This window comes from Tauraco erythrolophus, chromosome 19 (assembly GCF_009769465.1).
Source record: "Tauraco erythrolophus isolate bTauEry1 chromosome 19, bTauEry1.pri, whole genome shotgun sequence".
NCBI lineage: Eukaryota > Metazoa > Chordata > Aves > Musophagiformes > Musophagidae > Tauraco > Tauraco erythrolophus.
In genome coordinates this window covers 408,357-429,747 of record NC_141483.1, presented here as the reverse complement: position 1 = coordinate 429,747, position 21,391 = coordinate 408,357, and the positions used below count along the sequence as shown (strand labels likewise).

Sequence of the window (21,391 nt, the reverse complement as noted above, 5' to 3'; positions counted from 1 at the left end):
CTGGCTTTGCCCAGCTCCAGGACACACTTGCTGCCAGAAGCACTTGCTCAAGTGCTGGACAAGCGGTCCCAGGTCCGACACCATGCCATGCCAGTGCAGAGTAATGCCTGCAGGTCAGTGTCGGGATGCCCAGCTATGCGGGCTGCCCTGCCCATGACCCAGCACATGTCCGTGGGGGTGACTGGGGTTTCTCCTGTCATGGGGTGATGTTCCCAGCCCTGGATGAAGCAGCCCCTCTACAGAAAGGGGGAATGGGACTTGTTCCCTACACTGCAGCTGTAAGCTGGGGCAGAAGGTCCTTCCTCAGCCCCTGCATGGTCTTTAGCCCCATGAACACGGGGGTGATGCCTGCTGTACGCAGCTCATGCCTGACACTGGATGAGGCCCCAGCAGAGGTGGAGGAGTAAAAGGGCACCTTCCTGAAAAACGAAGCGCCCTGCCAGAGGGCTCTGCGGGACTCCGGAGGATGCCAAGCTCTTGAGTGAGCAGGAAGATGGAGGCCCAGCCAAGCTGTGCTGGGGGAGCACTTGGGTCGCTGGAGCTGCCAGCCTCACCCAGCGTGGAAGATGTGCCAGAGAGCCCAGAGGGAAAACCCCACTCCAGGGGGTGCCACCACATGATGTCCCCACATCTTCAGGCACCCCCAGCTGGGTCCCTGGGGGAGGTGCCCACGCAGAGTCTGAGCATCCCACCCGCAGGACACGGGATGTGAAGCCACGTCCCCCTGGCGAGTGCGCAGAGCTGGGGCAGCGGGCTGGGCAGCTGCCTCCTCCTGGACAACGTGCACGGCCCCAACCCCAGCCCCCCACAAGAGCCCTCCTGCCCGCAGGAGCTGGGCAGCCCTGGGGAGCCCTGGCCACCTCTGCCCAGAGAAAGCCCTCACCTGCACTGCACTGGGGACGGGGACATCGACATTTGCCTTTTGGGACCTAAAATGAGACTTGCAAGATCCCATCCCTTTGTGGATCCAGCAGATACGCAATAGCTCAAGGAGAGGACCTTGCCCGTCACTGCATGCTGGAGCGTGCACGTCCCTGACTGTTGTCCCCTCTGGTCACCCCGTCTGCCAAAATCCTTGCAGTGAAACCCGAAGAGGCCAACTGGAGACAGGGCACATGACTGGTGACATTTGTACCCAGCAAAGATCAAAAGTCGAAATAAATACAGGTGAGCTGGACACAAGCGGGAAGCCTCCAGAGAAGAGGTGCAGCATCACCTGGCTGACCCGCAGAGGTGACACAAGGCCTTGGAAGGAACCAGAGATGATCCAGATCCCAAGAATGGTACTGCTTTAATTCACAGAGGGTGAATCAAATCGAAAATATAAATCCTCTTGCTTTGGGCTCAGGGTACAACACTGACTGCTGGGGAAGAAAGCTCCCCCAGGACAGCGTACTGGAGGCTCTCCAGGGGGGATTCTCACCCCCTGACTCTACAGGCTGATGGACATGGGGCTGTAGGCTGGCCAGGTCCACTCCTGAGCAGGAGACAAGGCCCTTCCTCCAGCAAGTGGCAAAAAACACAACAGCCGAGCACAGACACGTGGAAAGCCGAGATGAGAAGCGCAGCCTTGTCACTAGGCGAGAGGAGGAATGAGTGAGGACAGCCAGAAATACTTCCCTGCCTACTTTTCTTTGAGTAACGTCTCAGCAGCAGCACTAACCCTGCAACATCATTAAGGAGAAGGACACCATGAGGTCGGCTCGAAGGAGGACCACCCAGCCCAGGCACTGCAGTCGCTGTCGCCCCTCTCTGGGGAGCCCCCACTCCGCACCCGGGTGGCTGGCCAGGAGCTGCCAGTGCAAAGCCCAAACCAAGCCCCCAAAGAAGGGGAGCAGCACTCCAGCCCCTTGGCCACTCCGGGATGGGGGGGTGCTGGGACAGGGACCGAGGAGCTCCGGAGCCCTCGGCTTGGGCAGGGGTTTGCCTCTGCTGAGGGTGCTGGACGGGGGCCACCAGCCTGGAGAAGGGAGAATGTGAAACACAATCCCAGGCTGTATGGAGACCCACCGTGACTCCATCTCCCTGTCCCCCCCAGGGGCACCCCAGGGTGGGTGGGCACAGGGAGAGCCGTGGCAAGCGCTGCAGCCATGCAGAGAGGGAGCGGATGCCAGGCTCTGCGGGGACGAGCATTGGAGCTCTGCTGGGAGCGAAGAGGATTTGGGAAGGGGCGACGTGCTCGAAAGCACAGGGAGCAACGAAAGGCACTCGTGCTGTTCGTGCGGGCGAGGGACGTGTTCGGGGCAGACCCGCCTGGGGACCCCCTGGCCCTTTGGCAGCATCTGCAGCCACCCGGCACCCATGGCTGCTGCCAGTGCCTAACCCCGCTCTCCCCGGGGGCTGCTTTTCCAGCGTCCCACGGGAATTGCAACAACAGAGCCCCAGCCCGGTGGGCACCGGGGCAGAGGAGCCGTCGGTGGTCTGCTGGGAAGGTAAATGCGCAGTGATGGGCGCCGGGTTCATCCAGGTCTCAAAGGGAAATGACTCAGCCGTGGTGTTCCCACATGTCCCTGGAGCTGCCATCCTGTCTCCCCGCGGTGGGCACAGCATCAGGAGGGCGCAGCTTCCAGCAGTGTTAGGAGCCTTTCCCAGTTAGCCAGGACATATCTCCAGTTCTGAAAAGGAGGAGAAACCCACAGTGCTGTGAGATGTTTCCCACAAGCAAAGGTGCTCGGTGTGCCTCAGAAGTGCCCTTGGTGTTGCTCCGGTCATTGGTCCCCGTCCCAGCACCCATGCCGCTCCGTGCCCAGGCAGGATAGCAGCACCCCTTCCTCCGCCCTCACTCACATGTCACTAAAACCATCCTAAAACTCATGTGCAGATCCTCAATTCCGTGTAAAACTGAATACAAACGGTGTTTTTTTAACTGAAAACCAGCCCTTCTGGCATTCAGCTGAGAATTCCCGGAAAGCCACTGAAGGGCAGCCGTCTCCCCAGCCAAAAAGGAGCTACCCATTCCCAGCAGATCTGTGCACCAGCACCCTGGCAAGGGGACGTAGCAGCCATGCCCACCCTCCTCCAGCCCCCCGCCCAGCACAGCGGCATCACCCCCCATGGGGTTATGGCACGCAGCCACAACCAGTGTCCCCACACAGGACTTGGGGGCACAGCCCAAGCCAAGGGCTGTCCCTCCTGCCCGTCCCTCATGCCCAGCACCCCCGGGACCCCAAACCGAACGTACTTGCCGTGACGGACAAACAGCCTAAAAGGTGCGAAAGCAGCAGGAGACAGAGAGAGAAAAGACTTTCAGGTTTAGGTGGCCCGGCTTCCTCCAGGCTTGCTGAGCCCCACCGCAGGGGCCAGCAGGTCCCCCCCAACCACCGGTGTGCCCATGAGATGCCACTGTCCTCCCAGCTGCAAACTGGGCGGCCAGCAGCCCTCTCCTGATGTTCTGGAGATGATGGGCACAAACTTGCCCTGGTCACTGGTGGCTGGGTGGGACGCTCGACATGCTCCCTGTCCCAGGGGTGCCCAGGCGTCTGAGCTGGCTCGAAGCTGCCCGGGGGGCTCCTCTCCCCAAGCTTTTGAAAAAGTCTGCTTTTATTCCAGATGTGGAAGCACCCCGGGAGAGGGACCCACATTCCCCCCTCCAGCTCCGATTCCCACTCTAAAGGCTCCTTCCCAGGTGTTCTCACCTCCCTGGCATTTGCCTTCCAGCACGGCATGTTCTGCACCCACCCTCTGCATGCAGGGCTACGCTCTTTCCTGTGCAAACTCTTAGAAACAAAGTGAAAGGAGAAAAATGCACTTTGCTTATGAGCTCTGAGGGCTTTGCTCTTGCAGAGGGCTGTGCGTGGGCAGCACACCCAGCCCCTGGTGTTGGGTCCTGGTGTGTAAGACAAACCCCCTGTGCGTGGGGTGCCAGACCTGGAGGAGGCTGGGAGGCAGCGCTGGGGGATCAGAGCGAGCAGGGTGGGAGGGGAGATGTGAGAAGGGTACGGAGAGGGGAGCAGTGGGAAAGAGCTGCCCAGTGCACGTCAGGACCCTGCCTCGGGGTGCTGAGCCTTGCCCTGCACCCCACAGCTCTGCTCGGCCCTGCTCTGGCACTTCCAGTTCCCTCAGTGCATCTACTTACTCCACATCGCGCTTTCGGATGGTCCTGCCGGCAGCCAGGACCTCAGCCACCTTGGACACGATAGGGTCATAGTTCATGCTGGCCACAGCCACCACCTCGTCGCTCCTAGGGCCAGGCAGAGCAGAGCGGTTAGGGCAGCCCCGGGTGACCACGGCTCCATCACCCAAAAAGCAACATGCTGGAGAGAAGCAGGAAGCAAAGAGAAACACCTGCTCCAGGGTCAGGACCCATCCCAAGGCGTGAGCACCACAGGGACTGTGCTGTGGGACAGGAGACAGGAGAGGGCTGGCAGCTGGCATGGCAGGCTGGCCCACTGTGGTCTCACCGATGCTGGTGTGGTGAGCATCACTAGGGTGCCCAAGGGATGAAGATAGCACTGGGCACCCTGGCGTCTGTGGGAAAACACCATCAAAGGTGGATCTGATGGTGGATAAAAACCTGGACATCAGCAAGGATGCCTGTGTTGCTGCCATCTGGGCAGGCAACCCCTGCACTGCCGCCCTGTACTGAAGGAGTGGAGAAGCGGGTGGTCAGGATTTCCCTGTGGGACACTCAGTTGTGTTGCTCCACATCCCCTTCCTGATGTCCACCTCCAAGTGGGCAGAGTGCCCCACAGGCATGCTGCTCCTCCACAAGCACTGGGACAGCTGAGGTGTCCAGCGCCAGGGTCCCACCAGCCTTAGTGACAAAACCCCTGTGGGTTGTCCAGCAGCACATCCCAGCCTGGCTGACCATCACCCACCAGCATGCCAATGCTGGTGGCACAAGACAACCTCAAAGGCTGAATGGGAAACATAAATCGGAAGGGGAGTGGATGTGAAAATGCTGGAGGAGCTTTGGCTAAAGGTCACAAGGCAAACAAGAAGGGCTCTTTGCTTCGAGGTTTGCAGAGGTCAACCTGAGTGTAAATCTTCAAAGACTGAACCCAAGAGATGACTCATAAATAGACAACTGAATGGTCAAACAATGTGAGGATCAGAGAAGGTGCGTGGGTAAGATACTAAACACCAGTGATATCGTTGAGTAAGTTGAAGAGTAGAAGCACCCAACAAATCAAGACTTGCTCTTCAATCCACTGCCAAGAGCTCCATGACCAACAGAGCAAAGAGCAGCTGGGGCAGCGGTGGGGGGAAACATGTGCCTGATTCCCGGGAGGAGAAGAGCAGACCATGTTTCAGAGGAGACTTCATCTCTGTGGAGCCATGGGAGTTGGATTCATCTCTCATAGCTGTCCCACAAAGCCACGGGGTAGCTTCATCACAGAAGACTCTTTTGGCTCTGATTCCTGAATAAGCTCACTACGAATAAGGGAGAGGGAGTCGGAAACAGAGCAGAGGTCTGGCTTCCCCATCCCTTGGGTGAGCATGGGTGCAAGGAGCAGATCAGGAGCCCAGAATCTTCCCTGGAGCCACTGGAGCTTGTCCACAGCTTAGTCAGTCCACACCAGTTAGACTCAGAGACAGACTGACACCGGCCCGGCTCCAGCACAGGGTGCTGCTCCACGGGAATGGCTGTGGGAAGGTATGGCACCAATCATTCTTTCCCAGCTGGACTGAGTTGAGATAATGAACTAATTACTACTCAACTCAAGGTACCTATCCTGCCTACAAGAGGCAGGCCATTTCCTCCTGGCTGTGGAGGATGCAACAGTGTCCTTGGTGCTGCAGCCCAGGCTGGTGAGCAACAGGAAGGGGAAGTTGCTGCATTGGCAGGAACTCAAGAACAAGATGTGGATGCCGTTGGAAATCCCATCTCAAGCATCCTTAGCTCACTGCAGAGATGTGTACCTACAGCAGAGAGGACTTCTGATAGCCTGTGGCTATTTCTGTGGCTCCTACATCCAGCAAACGAGGTGAGAATGAGGAGTAACGGTTCACACTGGACAACAGGCCTCCATGGCAGGCAGTGAGGGTAATTAACCACCAAGATGACAAAGCCCCTGCGAGTTCAGCTGAACCACCTGCTGGGCTGTCGGGTTTGAGGGCTGCTGCTGAGATTTAGAAGAGCTCTGAGCCTTCTGAGCCTGCATCTTCTCTGCTGTGATGGTTGATGTCCCGCCTGATGTAAACGAGGTCCTCCACTCTCCCCAGGGTGGGACCCCATTCCCTAGGGATGTAACTCCAATTATATGTGCAGGGACTCAGGAGTTTTCTTTGCAGAAGACAGCCAGTCTCTTTCCAAGACGCTTGCAGCAGTACCTGATGGCACTGCAGTGCAGATTCCCTCTTCTCCTGTTGCCTCAAGTTCAGAAACACAAAGTGCCAATGAGAACCCCATCCCACCATGAACCACAGCCTGGGGAGACCCTACAGGTGGTTGTTTTCATCACATGGGGCCTCAGCCTTGGCTGCTTCGCCATTGCTCGATGCCTCCAGTGCTCAGCACACAATGAGCTTCAGTGGTTTCCTCTTCGTATGGTTTCCTGAGTGCAGCCAGCTCCCAGCTGGGAAGCACGAAGTGGTGAGAGACCTATCCATCAGATGTGCTGATGGAGATGTGCTGTTCTAAGACAATGAATAACCAAGGCAATATCAATTCAAAGGAAAGGACAACCTAACCCAACCAGCCGTCCACCGACTCAGCCTCAAGCCCAGCCAGTACTTGACATGACAAACCATGAAGGCAGACCCAGCCCACACATTTCCGTCAGCAAGGTATGAGCTGGAGCATCCCACATCAGCAGTGGATTTTAAATATTTTGTCTGACAGATGGGGAAGCCAGGAGGAATCCCTCTTTTTCAAGAAGTCTTTTAGAGGCAACAAGAGTGCCCTTCCTGAACCTGGGATGTGGAGCAACCAGAAGACTTGGTGTAAAGGCTGAGGGAAGATGGAGCACTGCAGATGAGCACTGTGTCTACATGGTCTTCCCTTCTTCTGCAGGGTTCAATGCAACAGAAGTGGAGGACTGTGACTGAAGACGACTACAGCAATTTCCTGGATTTCCCAAGATGCTGAGGGTCTCCCAGGCTGAAGACAGGCTCTGGGAGTGGGAACCGCCAGTGGGGTTCAGGCAACAACCAAGACAGCGCCAGGAGGAGAAGAGTCCAAACCACAGAGTGAGCAGAGCAGAAGGAAGCAGGAGGGGATGGTCAATTTGAGACAGCGTCCTCAGTCCAAAAGCATTAGCACCAACCAGAAGAACTATCACCAAATGAGAAAAAGAGGAAGAAATGCTCCCGGTGGTCTCTTACAGAAGCAGAGACGGGGACTTGATTACAGCCGAGCAAAGCAGTGGGAGATGCGCTGGCCGGCCCCCTGCCAGCCGGCGCTCCCCCAGTACCTCCGGCTCTCAGCGTGGGATGCCCTCTTGGTACCCAAAAGCCATCTCCGGGAGCCCCTCCTGGGTGGCAGAACAACACAGCGCTTAGCAGCAGACCCCCGCCGCTCACCCGCCGGGGAGCTGCTGCCCGCCGAGCCTGGCTCTCCGGCGTGCCCGCAGGTCCGCCCAGGCGGCCCTCACCTCCCGGCGGCACGCTGAGCGCGGGGCCGCGGAGCGGAGCGGGGGTTCTGCGCTTTCCTTGGGGCTCTCCTTTTGAAGAGGCTCTGCAGAGGTTTCATTAAAGCAATCTGACATTTCCTTTCTAAAGAGGCTTGGGATAAATAGCTAAACCCTACGGGAAGGAGGAATGGAGGTTTCAAAGAAGGTTATACGCCGGAAAGAAATGTGCACCGGTGCGGCTCGTGGATGCCTGGCCCCGTAACGCTGCATTGGCTGCATGGGGGATGCCAGCGCGGCCGGGGCACCCGAGACGGGGCAATGCCACAGCTGCAGAGCGGCTTCGCCGGGGACGCAGCGGCAGAAGCACACACGGCTCCGCAAACCGCCGCACCAAAACTGCCGAGAACGGGCTCCTGTCCTGCCCCGGCTCACGCTGGCCGAGCAAACTCTGGATTTTAAAGTGCTGCTGGGCAGTTTCGTGATTTAAATGCCCTTCGGAACATGGAGAGGGTGGGGAGCGGCATCGCCGCGGCTGTGGCTGTACGAGGGGAATGTCCCACCAGCACAGGTGGTGCCTTGGCACAAACCCACCCTTTTAGGTGATTTTGGCCAAAGTGCCACTGGGCTCAGAGATGCGCCCGCATGCAAAGGGTCCCTGGGTGCCAGCAGGTGCTGGAGCCCCATTGCCTGCAGCAGGTTATTCTCCGAGGTGCATGGGCACCAGGAGAAGGTGGGTGAGCACTGGGGACCCGCAGGCTCATGCCATGGGGTGATAAAGCGAGCCCTGTGCCTCTCCAAGGCTGACGGACACATCTCACTGCCAGGTTCCATCCCCTGGGGCAAGCAGCCAGCCTCGGGGAGGGGGATGTGGAGTGGAGGCTGTGAGGGACATTGGGCAGGGGGGCAGCGAGCCCTGGTGAGATGATCTCTGCTGAGCAGGAGCTGGCTCCTGCCCAGGGCTCCTGCCCAGGGCTCCCTCCCGATCCGCGCCTGGACGCTGCTGCCAGTAGTCTGATGGCTGAGCCGGGCAGGCCTTCGCTTCCCTGGTTTGACTGTCCCCATCCTTAATATTAGAAAGCACTTGGAGAAATCCCCTCCATCCCCAGGCAGGAGGAGGCTCTGTGGCCATTGATTTCAGATTGGGACGCAGACAAAGGCAACAGAAGGATAAACAGCAGCAAATATTTCAGGGATAACTTCATGGTGCACAGTCCAGCCAGTCCAAACAGCCAGTGTGGCTCAAGAACAGCAGAGGCAACACATCCCAGCTGTCAACACATCCCGGGAAAATATTCCCAGATAGGCTCCCAGCCTGGGGGAGAGGTGGGTTTCACTACAGGTGTAACGAAAGCTCCTGGACTCTTGCTAACCCTCACAGTTTGTTAAGAGGCAGAAGAGTTGTTTGAGCTTAATTTGTCAAATCTGAAGCAGAAACAGTGATGCCTGAGCTCCCAGCCCAGCCCTGCTCACAAACCATTCACACGGTGCTGCGATGGGAAGGGAATCTTTGACGGGCATTGCCAGCAGCAAATGAATAGAAGCCATTATCTGCTCTCATATATCATGTGAACAAAGGGCTTACATCTGCCAGAGACACTGGGTCTAAAGACCAGTTTAACTTGCTTTATTCTTAGCACATCGTTTCTCTAGAGCCTTTTAGTAATGTCCTGCAACCTCAGTGTCCACGGAGGAACAAAACCAACTGACAGATGCTCTGGCAAAAATATCTTCCAGCCCAGCAGAACAAATGCCTGGATAGGAACGTGGAGAAAAGAAACACTTACTTGGTATAAAATGCCACAAACTTCAGCTCATCTAAATCTCCCTGAATGACAACATCATCAAATCCTTCCCCGTGGCCTGGAAGGCAGAGAAGAAGAAGTGGACTCAGCAACAATTCTCCCCGCATCCAGCTCTCCCCCCTAAGACAGAGTGTTTCAATCCAGAGCTACACGTAGAGCATCCTGCAGCCACCAAGAGACCAGCAGCAGATGAGGGTACCACAACCCACCCCTCTTGTCCAGAGAAGTACAAGTTCACGGAGACTGTCTCTGTTCGTGCTGGGGCATCCCTCATGTCCACAGCCACCCCTCTGGCCCTGCACTCCACGGCCGTGAGCAGACAGGTTTCGGAGGAGATACCACAACCCTCAGGAGCCAGGAAGGGAAGCAGACCTGAGGCAGACGTTGGTGTGGAGGGTCCACAGCAAGGGAGGTGGCTGTGGCTTCTCTATCCCAGGACACCTTCACCAGCACAAACTCTGCACCGGCCTTGGGGAGCCCCTTACCCGCGTATCGGATGCTCTTCCCAAACATCGCAGTCCACAAGTAGGGGACCGTGCTGATCTCCACGCCGTGGGCCAGCATGTTCAGCGCGGCTATACGGCCTGGAAGAGAAGCAGCAGAGTAAGCGAGGAAGCTCGGAGCCAGGGCAACGTCGTCGCGGTCTGCCCTCAGGTCGCAGCACAGCACCGGCTTCTCTAGTGCCAGAGCACAGGGAGACCAAGACCTTCTGCTTAGGCTAAAAAAACACCCACACAGCAACAAGCACCAAGAAAGGCATCACATCGTCCCAGGCTGGGCTCCCCGGCAGTGCGGACCCATCACCTCCACCAGCATGAGCGACATGCTCAAGAGCCTGCTTCAACCCAACTTCTGCAACAGTGACAGGGCTGAGAGCCGGCTGAGCTCCCACCGCAAACAGCGATGGGATGGATAAACCCCCTGAGGGCACGGAGACGCCTAGGGTACAGTCCCTGCCCCAGAGACGTGTCTGGACCAGCGTTAAAGGGGCTGTGTCCAAAGGATAACTTTGGAGGTGTGGTTCCAAAACCTCTCACCCAGGGCACACACCCAGAGGTCAGCCTCCCCAAGGGGTTGATCCTTGGAAAGTTCCAGGGCAGCCGATCACACCAGGGTTTCCAGAGTTGTTGGAGCAAAGGGGAGGAAGTCTCAGCTCTGCAGTGTGCTCCTGGGCCAGCCTGGCAGCGTGGGCAGCCCAGCTGGGGATGTGAGCCCAAGCTGACATTAGGATGTGAGCTCCTAAGCATCCTGGAGCAAGGAGAAGATCAGGGTCCTGCAGATGCCAGGGAGCAGAGGGTGTCCTGTCCCTGGGCACCTCTGTGTTTGTAACGAAGCATCGTTAGCCAACGCACATCGAGAAGGCTGACAAACAAAGGCATATCAGGTAGGATACAGTAGGCATGCTTCAAAACCTTTAACACCACTCCCAGTTTTCCTGTTGGCAGATGTCTCGCTCTCTCACTAGAGGGCTTGGAAATTTCCCAGGGATCTGGAAAAGGCTCTTTTCCGTACGCAATTTGCGGTTGCAAAGCACAAGGACTGAAAAACACCTACCATGCATATGGGCCATCTGCCAGTGAGGGACATTCACCTTCTTGTTATTCCTCAAGGCCAGCGGGAACGTGACAGCATCACCGGCTGCGAAGACTCCAGGGATGTTGGTTTGCATCATCTGCAGGGGGGAAGCAGAAGTGTGCGTCGATGGGGTTTGCACCCTACACGAACAGAAACGGGGAACAGTTTAGAGCTGCCGTGGTCCCCAGAAGCTCATGGGCAACCTCTGTGTGGCTGTGGGACCCCCAGGTGGGATTTGATTTAGCTTTCTTCACTTTCAAAGCAGACCAGGCAGGTAGGGACCTATAGCATCCCTATGGCAGTGGGTTACCCGCTAGAAAGAGACACAGACCGGTGTCCTGGAGCCCCTCTTAGAAGATGGGGGTCTGTGGGTGTTTGCAAACAGAACCTGCCTTATTGCATGTATGAGCAATGAGTACAGGGGTGGGTTGCAATGACACACTCCTCGCTCATGGCACACACCACCCGTCGGCACCAACACCGCTCCCATCAGCATCACTGGTATGGGGAGGAAAGATGAGATCCTTTGGGATCCTTGAAAAGGCGGATCTTTCTCCATTTCTTTCCACTCCACAATATGCACACTGTTCCAGGACAGCTCAGAGCTGGACCCAGCCACGGCATCCAGGGCTGGAATTTGCAAACCCCCCACTTGCAGGGGGGTCCCAGGCCCTCCAGCGTGATGCTCCCAGCACCCCGGCGTCTCAGCGGATGGAACGCCCCTGCCACAGCCGTTCGGAGCCCAGGGAAGCCCACCTCGGAGGAGAGCCGACTCAGCCCCTCCTGTCCCCCCCGTGGGAGCTGCCCCCAGGCTCACCTTGTTGACCACGATGAAGCCTTTGGAGTCGATGTTGATGCCGCTCTGCTTGAGAAAGCCGGTGGCTGGGACTGCGCCTGCGGGACAAGGCAAGGGCTGCCGGCGCGGCAGCCGGGCGTCCCCACCGCCCCGGGGGGCTGACCCTGAGGCTGGCAGACCTCCCCCCTGCCCGGACAACCCGTCTGTCCCAAGGGAAAGGCCGTGGGCTGCTCCAGGAGTGGGGAGCAGAGTCAGGCACCCTAAGAGCCCCCGCAGCTCCCACTACATCATCCTCTGCATCTCCAGGGTCTCTGCCACTCTCCAAGCCATCGGGGCAATGCTGTAATCTGCCTGCCACCTTTTTCCAATGCTTAAAGATAATTTTCAATTATAGATATTTTGAAAAAATATATTTAAAAGGGAGCCCTCGGGTTTCCAGACAGGGCTCCTCTGCCTCCCCCACAATCTGTACCTTTTCTTAAGCTTTCATTTTCCTTTTTTGATCTTTTTTCCCTCCAGCCTTCACAAATTAGGGCAGTCAATAAAACAACAAAAGCAGAATTAAACTAATTCTGTGATTCTTCCAGTCTGCAACATCTTGAAAAGTTACAGAGCGAGAAAAGGATTTTTTTTTCCCCCAAGCATAAAGGAGAAAAATACCCTCTTCTACAGCAGTGGCAGCAACAAAAAAAAAAATTCCATTTGGAGAGGCTTTAAAGAAAACAACTTGAGAGGATGAAATTGGTTTGAACGGGTTTTTCTTCTGGAAAAATCAAAAGCATTACTATTTTCCAAATATATTTTCAGTTGCACTTTGGGATTGGGGCTCTAGAAAGGCCTTTTTCATCTTCGCTACGCAGACTGATGTGTGGCCGCCGAGCGGCGTGGGCACATCACCGCCAGCACCCCCGGGGGCGGCCCTGGGCACCCGTCGCTGCCACATCCCCTCCGCCGAGCAAAGCGCCGCCGTCCCGCCGGGCTCTGCCGCAGCCGCGGCCCCTTACCGACACCGACGACGCACACGTCCGCGCGCAGGACCTTCCCGCTCTTCAGCACAACCTCCTTCAGCTGCGCGGGGCACAGGGGACATGGCGGTTATTTACGGACCAAATCCCAACCCTGTAGCAGCAGCAAGCCAGGCTGGCAGCTCGCTTCATCCTTGGACATGCGAGTTGGCCGTAATTCCTTATAACAGCAGCAGGAGGAGGGGGCGAGCAACGAAACCCCCCCACACACGGTGCTGGAGCACGTTTGCTCCTGGGGGATAAATCCAGGAATACAGATTTCAGGGGCTGGGAAAGCGTAGAGGGCAAAAGCCCAGTGGCAAAGGGAACGCCGTAGTGGTGCCCCCAGGGAGCCCCTGCCCGCACCCACCTTGCCGTCCTGCTCCCGCAGTTCCGACACCTCTGTCTGCATGTAGAACTTCACCCTGTTGCTCTCAAACATCTGGAGAGGGGACATGGGACAGTGCAGGGGACATCAGGACTCCGAACCATGCCCGCCCCTGGTGTCCCTGTGCCCCCCGCACTGCCCTGCCCACCCTCCGGGCTCGCCTCGACCCACGCTGCAAAGGGGGTTGGCACCATCTCCGTCCCCAGCACGTGTCCAGAAGAAGGTGCTCTGCAGCACATGGACCATGAGAGGGAAGACACAGCCCGTTCTTTCCTTCTAATGACTGCTACCATCACAGCTTAATCAATGTGTCAAATTAATTAGTGCAATAAGTGAAATAAGCAGAACCTGCCCTGTCACCAAAACCACCCCCCGGATGGGAAAGTGAGGTCACCTTCATGACAGCGCGGCCAACCCTCTCTCCAAAGAACTTCTTGAAGGGGACCTCCTCCAGCTCCACCACGGACACCGAGTGGGCCCTCTCCGTGAGGTAGGCGGCCACCTCCATCCCTGGGGAAGAGCAGCAGGTCCGAGTGGCCACAGGAACCCCCCGGCACTACCCCGCGTCCCCGGCACTGGCCGCAGCGGAGGAGCAGCCTTGCCCGCTCCTAGCTGGGGAGGTTGGAGCTGCCCTACTGGGAGATGTGGAGTGCCACCAGACCTGGTGGCCACCAGGGGCCACCCCATTTCAGGTGAGGTTTATGATTCATGGCAATTTGTTCTTAGATGCAGGTTTCAAAAACCAAAGTGAGGAACTGGCCATGATAAGGTCCCAAAGTGCCCCAGGAAGCTTGGAGCACTTGGAGCAAGGGACCTCAGATGAGGGAAACCTTCCTCTTGCGTCTGGGACTGTCTCAGCAGAGGTAATCAGCTGTGGGCTGAAAACAGCCCTTGGGACTGGCTGCTTCCTCCGATCAGAACCGGACAATTTTCGTGCTCGCCTTCACCGAGACATTTTCTATCTTTAATTTTTTTTTCTGAAAATGGATCTGTTTGGTGACCTGCAGTTTGCAGTTGCCCCACCACCACATGCTTTCCTGTAGATGGGATTGACTGAAACACTAAAACAGGATTTAAAAAAAAAAAAAAACAACCAAGAAAAACAAATACTGATAATTTTATAATAAATTCCCTGACCAATAACCATTTATGCTTAAGGCACACAGGACCCACAATGATTGTGTTAGAACCACATCGAGCAAAAAGAACAATCATCAAAGAAACAATGCGATTTTTCCTGTGTATTTTAAAAATTCACCACCCTGCTGAACGGTAAAGGAGAAATAAACCCAAAAGCTTCCACCTTCCCAGCTGAAGCCAAATCTAGACACACCGGATTTGAAACCACCTGAGCACTAGTACTGGACTTGCCATATGCTTTTCGGACTGGGACAGCACTATCTGTGTCCATGCAAGCTGAACAGCCCAGCCTCTTCAATAGAATCAATTTCTTCACCAAGGAGATGTCTTTACCATCCACCTGGAGCTGGCAGTTGGACTAGTCCGAGGTCCAGTTTGGGGTAGGGGTTACCTCTAACCAGGCAGTGACAAACTGGGCGAGGGACTGGGACCGTCTGCAGGACGGCGCGGACAGCTGAGACGTGGACACCCGTGGCGCGAGCACTCACCCAGGAAGGACGCTCCCACGATAACCACGTTCTTGCTCGTGGCCAGCTTCACGACACGGTTGGCATCTTCGGGTGTCCGGATGTTGAAAACATTTTCCACCTCCTTGCCTTTGCAGCTGAGAGCTTTGGGCCTGAAAAACACACATCGAGGGCCACACAGCTGCTTTTCCTGACCCTGTGGTGGCCATCGGGACTGCAGACCCTTCTTCCAGGGCTCCAGCAGCATCTCAGCCTTTTGGGTTTTCACCCTTCTCTGGGCTGGAGGCGTAACATGGAAAAAACCAAATGCTGGTGGACAACGACCAGAGCGCGACCGCGGACGCCGGCGCAGCAGGGACTGCTCGTGGTCACCCTGAGCCCGTCCGCGCAGCGTGGGCCCGCAGGGCTGTGGTGAGCTCTGTTCTGGGGCAATGCGGCACAGCGCAGGTCAGGTACTGCTTTGCAAGCTTGTGCTTAACCGCTGGCATGTTGTAAAATTTTCAGAAGCTTAACGGGACCCAGAAAACTCACTCTGTCCTCCAGCAGATGCTTTGGAGCAGATATTGAAAGTTTCATAAGCCTCTGCAGAAGCAGGTTCCCCAACTGTTCCTAGGGGCGTGCTGTTGATGCTGCAGCAGCTTAATCATGTCCTCCCCATGCACTTACTGGAGCTTATGTATTTTTAAATATCTGTTCCCTGCATATCCCACTCACATCTGGAAAGGGGATAGACGATCCTAAATAATTTAAGTATCTTACAAACATTTACCTGCTGTACCTGGAGCTTGTGCATAAGGATTTTGGACTAGATGGCCTTTGAAGGTCCCTTCCAGCCCTAATGATTCTATGATTCTATGATTTTGAAATTATTGCCAAAGGCTTAATCCTCTTTTGAACCTAATGAGGTGGCTGGTGCAGACGCAGCGCTGCACGCCCCAGCACAGCCGTTGGCACGTGGCGAGGCTGCTGCCGTTACCGGCGGCACACGGGGCTGCGATGGAAGCCCCTGCTACGGCTGCTGCAGAGCATCCCTTCCCTGGATGATAGATTTTGCAGGGACTGCATTTCTCCTCCTTTGTTTTGTGTTCCTGATGTTAGGAGCACAAGGAAAGGGAGCCAGGATGCCTCATTTTCATCTTGAAGTGCCAATTTTGACAAATCCTCTATGGAAAATAAACCGACCCGCCACTTCCAGGGCGCTAGGGATGACGCCGGGCTCAGGCGATGCTCTGCCCCAGCAGCAGCTGTGCGGAGCTACTGCCTCTCCCTACGGCTGCACCAGGCGTCAGTCTTGGAAACCTCCCTCCCAGGGCAAACCTCACAAACGGGTCTGCGAGGCTGGGGCAACAGCAACTCCCAATGAAGGCTGCAACGGAGAAGTATTCAGCTTTCGTTGTCCAGAAAAATCTTAAAGGTTGGCAGGCAATGAAAGATGGAAATTCAGATGGATGAATTACCTGATTGTCAGGGTTGAGTATTATTGAGGGGTGAAGAGAGTAACATGGAAAAAATGACCTCTAAAAAAAAAATTCAGGATACTTCCATTTCGGAGGCTTTTGTTGAAGAAAATATGTTCAAGGTCCTGGGCATTCATTTTAATATTCTAAGATGATGAACTCAGTGGGAATTTCCTGATTCTCTCCCATACGCTCTCGAGCCAGCACAGCGTTAGGGTGCTGCTGGCAAACTCCTCCACCTTTTCCAATCTGAGTTTCCTATCAGTTTCTGTAGCATGAAGCAACCCACGAACCCCAACTGCTTCAGTGGGTACTTCTTGTTAACACCCTTTTGCCCTCGACGCTGACCATGAAACACCCCAGGTGGCAAATCCCGCAGCTGTCCTGCCAGCCCCCGGGTCTGGTGGTTACCTGCTCTCTGGGTGACTCCTGGGGGACGCAGGGGCTTTTTGGCCGTGGCTGAGCAGACATACCCAGCACAGCTTTATAGAGATAGATATATGTGATATAGATATATATCATATCATATATATACATATAGACATAGATATAGATCTATAGATCTATAGACATAGATATAGATCTATGCATCTATAGATGTATAGATGTATAGATACAGATATAGATACAGATTTATACAGATGTGTCCAATAGATGTTCCTTGCCTTTTCTGCAAACACTCTTGCAAAAAAATTCAGTGTCCAGATTCAACTGCCATATTTGACCCCTTATCCCCAGGCACAAGCTCCTCACATTCTCAGATAAAACAGTGTCTCTTGATCTTTAAAATGTTTGTTTGTAGCTTACGTGTTTCCAGTCGCTATCAGCAGCTTGTTGTATTCCATCTTAAATCCATCCTTGAACACGGCCGTCTTGTTCTTGATATCCACAGCCGCGACCTGAAATCATTCCTAAGTAATGTTAAGGGATGAAACCCCAGATGTTCACTGAGCTCCCAGCCCAACCAACTTCTCTGTTGGGTTTTAGTCCCTGTGCTCCTGTCCACGGCTCCAACCCAGACCTTAAACATCCCTAGTTGCCTTTTCACAAATCCTTGAAGACAGAATAAATAAAATAACGCGGAGAAATGTTTAAACCATCACTTGTCTGCACAGCTTGCAGGCTGATTATCCTAATCACAGGCCAGTTGGTCACCCCAGATCCACGAGAGGATGCTCACAAATGGCAGGTAAGAAATGATGGTCACCAGGGAGTTTGCACAGGGTGTCCTTCCTGCCACGGGAGGAATTGCATTAACTGTGGTTTTGAGGAACCACAGGCAACCTGTGCTCTGGGACATAAAACAGGGGTCTGGGGGAGACCCAACGTTTCTGCAACGGCATGCAGTGAGCCAAGAACAGAGGCAGCTGCCAGGTTTCCTAAACACAGCCTCTGCGCACCAGCGCTGGCAGAAGATGGCCTGCAGGTACACACGGGCTCTCCTTACCTGCATTTCGGTCAGGACTTCGATGTCGTAGGTGCGGAAGAACTCCTTGGGGCGCAGGGTGATCTGCTCCGGGTGGGAATCCATCGACTGCAAAAAGAGCCATTTTTCTGTCAAACCGCTGCGGGTTGAACAGGCGAGTGCAGAAACGCCCGTTACCAACACGTCAGCGGTGGTCTGAAGTCAGTCCTTATGCCACGGGTTACGAGAGTTGCTCTCCAGGGGCTGGAATCAAAGCCTTTTCAAGAAAAAGTCATCACAAGATGCTGGAGTGGGCTCTGGATCCCTCTCTGCCTGCACGGCGCAGGGGTGGCGCGGACCGGCCAAGGCAGGACCGCAGCAATGCAGCTCTAACCGCAGCTCCTCGTAACACACACGAGTTCATAGCAGCAAAGGAAAAGCCCCATTATTTGGAAAACAACCAGTTCCCAGGGGAAATGGAAGCTAAAAGAGCAATGAGAGCAATCAGCATTAACACAGCAAGGGCAACACTTTTAAAAGCACACAAGTTATGCAGCACCAGGTCCCTCAAAAGCTGAAGCAGGGACACATGGCCCATATCTGCTCATCTTCAGCTGCAAGATAAAGGTTCTCGCTCTTCCCATCCTTCCCTGATCACTTGGGTGAGATCTACATCCTCTTTACACACAGGGTTGAGTTCACATTTGAGCCTGAGTTCATCTGTCCTTCTAACTCTGTGGACACAAGCCCAGATATGGGCTGAGGTCCAGCCAAGCACCAACTGACCTGCGTGCAGGCTGCTCCATGCTCCAGTGCATCCCTCCCTGCCTGCAGCACAGCGGGGCCGGGCATGGCCACACGCATGCCTCGGTCAAGCCCTGCAACGTATCACACAGTGCTGAGCAGCAGCATCATCTACCCATACAGGCGTGACATTTGGGCTAGACCCAAGAGGGGCAGAGGATGCAGGAAGCAGGGGCTTCACCATCTGTCACCGGGGATGGATGTGCAAGGTCCTTCTCCTTGGAGGTGGCTTGCTCAGGGGCTGGGATGAGCCCTGCAGGACACCCCCTTACCGTGACTTCACATAACACTGTGCTCAGACCCATGTCTTGGGACTTGAGGCAGGTGCAGGGTCATACAGGTTCTACTGCAAATTCTTTCAACACTCAATGTTTACAGAGAGCCATGTCTGACCCCGCGGCTTGGGAGTGGTGGCGCCCGCGCCGACGTGCAGCGAGGGCAGCGCACAGCAGTGCACAACCACCGTGGGCTTTGCCGCTGCTCAGCGCTCCAGAGACGGTAACAGGGATGTCGCAGCACAGCAGGGAGCAGGTCATGGTCCAAAGGGATGAAGAGGAACAGTCTGGTGGGATCTCGGGACAGATTGATAACAGGCAGTCAGCAAGGCAGAGGAAGGGCAATGCTGCAGTTTCAGGAGGCAAGAACTCTGCTGCTTACAGCTGTACGTGCTCCTCCTCTAATGACTCTTTCCAGAGTTAGTCTCACTCACAATAGGATTAAGAAAAATCCCCTTTTTTCCCAGCCTGTTCCTGAAAATTCTGCCTTCTCTTCCATGGGCTTTGTGCACCTTTTGAAAGCAACCACAGGCAGAGGTGTTTAGTGGGGAGTTTAGCAAACCGTGCACAACATCCCTGGTGTGAGAGATGTTCCTACTATTTAACAGGGAGTGGAAAAGGCAGTGTAAGACTCACATGGTGGGGACAAGTGTTTCGGAGAGCTGCCTGGCTGGGACGGGGACCGCGACCTTCTCCGAGCTCCACAGCACAACCTCTGTGACTCTCGGACGCAGGTTTCAGCCAGCTGCTCCTCACCCCAGGCAGGTCTTGTCCAAGCACAGAAATGGCTTGAATGCTCTCAAAAAGCCTCATGCACATTTGCCTGCCTTTGAAAACCGTTTTTCCTTGGGGCTGGAAGCAGAGTTGGATGCTGTGATTGCAGAGTCCCAGCCCCCATAGATAAGCATCCCTGACGTAAAGAGGAATACATATACCGCCTGTTCCGAGCTTCGAGATCAAACGCTGCTGTCCGACCTGAGTTGCTGTTTGATATCAAGGAAAGCTCAGGAACCAGTAACAAAAAATGTGGTTAGAAGATTATCCTGTGTCTACAAATTGGAATGCAAAATGGGACGTGTGCCAGAAAACGTGATCTTTGCACTGCGGTCAAGTTACCAAGTTGTGATGACGATTGATAATCATAGTAATTATGACATGGAGCATCACTGGGTGGTAAGAGCCACGCACCAATAAAAAACCTGGTAGACAATATAATTTTTTCACATGCCCCATTCATTGCTCTAAAGATTTTGATCCAGAAACATAATAATAAGATCCAGGCAGGTACGACCTGGCCAAGTCAGCTATTGCTAAACCTATGAAGAATGCCCTTGTTTCTGTGCTGGAGCACTCTTAGTTCAGAGTTCGAACAACTCCTCTTTTGTGTTTCATATTTCAGCCACCAACAGAAAGGAAAATTCAAGGGAAAACAGAGACAGGACGAATAAGGAAGAAGAGACGTGCTGCTGCAATGAATAACCGCGGGGAAAGGTCCTAGGGCAAATGTGAAAACGGGTGAGGAACGTGACATACCCGAAGTGATACAAACCTTACTGAGCTTTGGTCTGTCATAGGGCAAGTGTCTGTCCATCGTGCACATCACGATCCTGTCCGAGAAACCCTCCTGGCGCAAGGTCTCTGCGCAGACCAGTCCAGCTGCCCCTAAGGGAGAAGGAAGACCGGCGCAGCCGTGCGTACGGGACACTGGAAGGGCTGAACCCTTTGCTCCTCAACCCCACCGGGGCTGACTCCAAGATCACCATCTCCACTAGCCCTGGCCTTACTTCACAGCTCCTCCCAAGTCAAACAGCTTGCATGGGAAGCCGGTCAGGGTGGACGCGGGTGGGAGGAAGGACCCTCTGTCTGTGGGGCGTGATGTTAATCCTCTGCGGGACTTGTCCGTCCCTCCACTCACAGAGACCCCCAGAGAGCACACCCAAGGAGCGCTGCCAACGCCCGCACACCTCGCACAAGCTCAGGGGCACGGGCGGCTGCCCGGCCCCTTGCACTGTCCTAGCTGGGCAAGGGTCCTGCAGCTTCCCCTCTGCCCACCCGGCTCGGGTGAGCTCGCAGCCCCGCGCGGAGGGCAGGCAGCCCTGCCTTCGTCGCGGCTCAAGTGCTGGTTGCGTGCTTCACTGTAGAGGTTTTGCATGCAATTCCTCTGAGGTTTTGTCGTTTGCTTGTTTTTAAAGACAGAAAAATTGCTAAATCAAACAAAAAAGCTGCCTTGGGGCGTGCTGTCCCCCCTGCAGCCAGGCAGCCTGATGGGCATGTCCCTTCTTCCCTGGCCAAATGGGCAGGACTTGAGAGGTCAAGTGAGATGTCCTGAGTCTTTTCTCACCCAAGGAAGCCTCACTCAATGGTGGGTGTTGTGAGGGCTCCAGTTTCTGTAATACCAATGAAAGAAGATGGACCTGGACAGTATCACGGTTTGGTCTGTCAATGAAAAGCTCCTGTTGATGGAGGCGGAGGACAGTGGAAGAAGAGACAGGTGGGTGGCTGTCCCGTGCTTGCTGCCTGGAGCACACTGAGCCAGGACTGACACTGCACTGATGCCAGGATGACCCTGACACGAGCAAGGGGCCGCAGTTGCTTGCCCTCTGCTTTGCGGGGCATAGCTGGATCTCAGTCCTCAATGCAGGGCTGGATGGGCAGTCTCTTCCCAACACTTCTTCCTCACAACCCCAGCTTTGAAATGTCCTTTCCCGTCCAACAGAACAGAACTTGGTCTTTAACAGACCTGTAAATTTAGCTGGTCAAGCCT

General features: G+C 55.1%; 1 protein-coding gene across 5 annotated transcripts in view; it reads right to left on the bottom strand.

Moving 5' to 3' along the window:
• Nucleotides 1-2,575: 2,575 nt before the first annotated feature.
• Nucleotides 2,576-21,391, bottom strand: part of AIFM3 (AIF family member 3) — a 36,563-nt gene continuing 17,747 nt past the window's right edge. For 2 of the 5 annotated variants that reach the window (XM_086623388.1, XM_086623390.1), the window contains exons 7-19: nt 20,177-20,289; nt 17,591-17,677; nt 16,951-17,042; nt 14,708-14,838; nt 13,474-13,589; nt 13,062-13,133; nt 12,692-12,755; nt 11,709-11,785; nt 10,871-10,988; nt 9,802-9,900; nt 9,299-9,374; nt 4,076-4,180; nt 2,576-2,615 (exon numbers count right to left, since the gene is read on the bottom strand). In XM_086623388.1, coding sequence (XP_086479514.1) covers nt 2,576-2,615; nt 4,076-4,180; nt 9,299-9,374; nt 9,802-9,900; nt 10,871-10,988; nt 11,709-11,785; nt 12,692-12,755; nt 13,062-13,133; nt 13,474-13,589; nt 14,708-14,838; nt 16,951-17,042; nt 17,591-17,677; nt 20,177-20,289 — 1,190 coding nt within the window. Of the gene's footprint in view, nt 2,616-3,181; nt 3,203-4,075; nt 4,181-7,355; nt 7,416-9,298; nt 9,375-9,801; nt 9,901-10,870; nt 10,989-11,708; nt 11,786-12,691; nt 12,756-13,061; nt 13,134-13,473; nt 13,590-14,707; nt 14,839-16,950; nt 17,043-17,590; nt 17,678-20,176; nt 20,290-21,391 lie in introns of all 5 variants that reach the window. The other 3 variants (XM_086623387.1, XM_086623391.1, XM_086623389.1) reach the window with 3 other exon arrangements.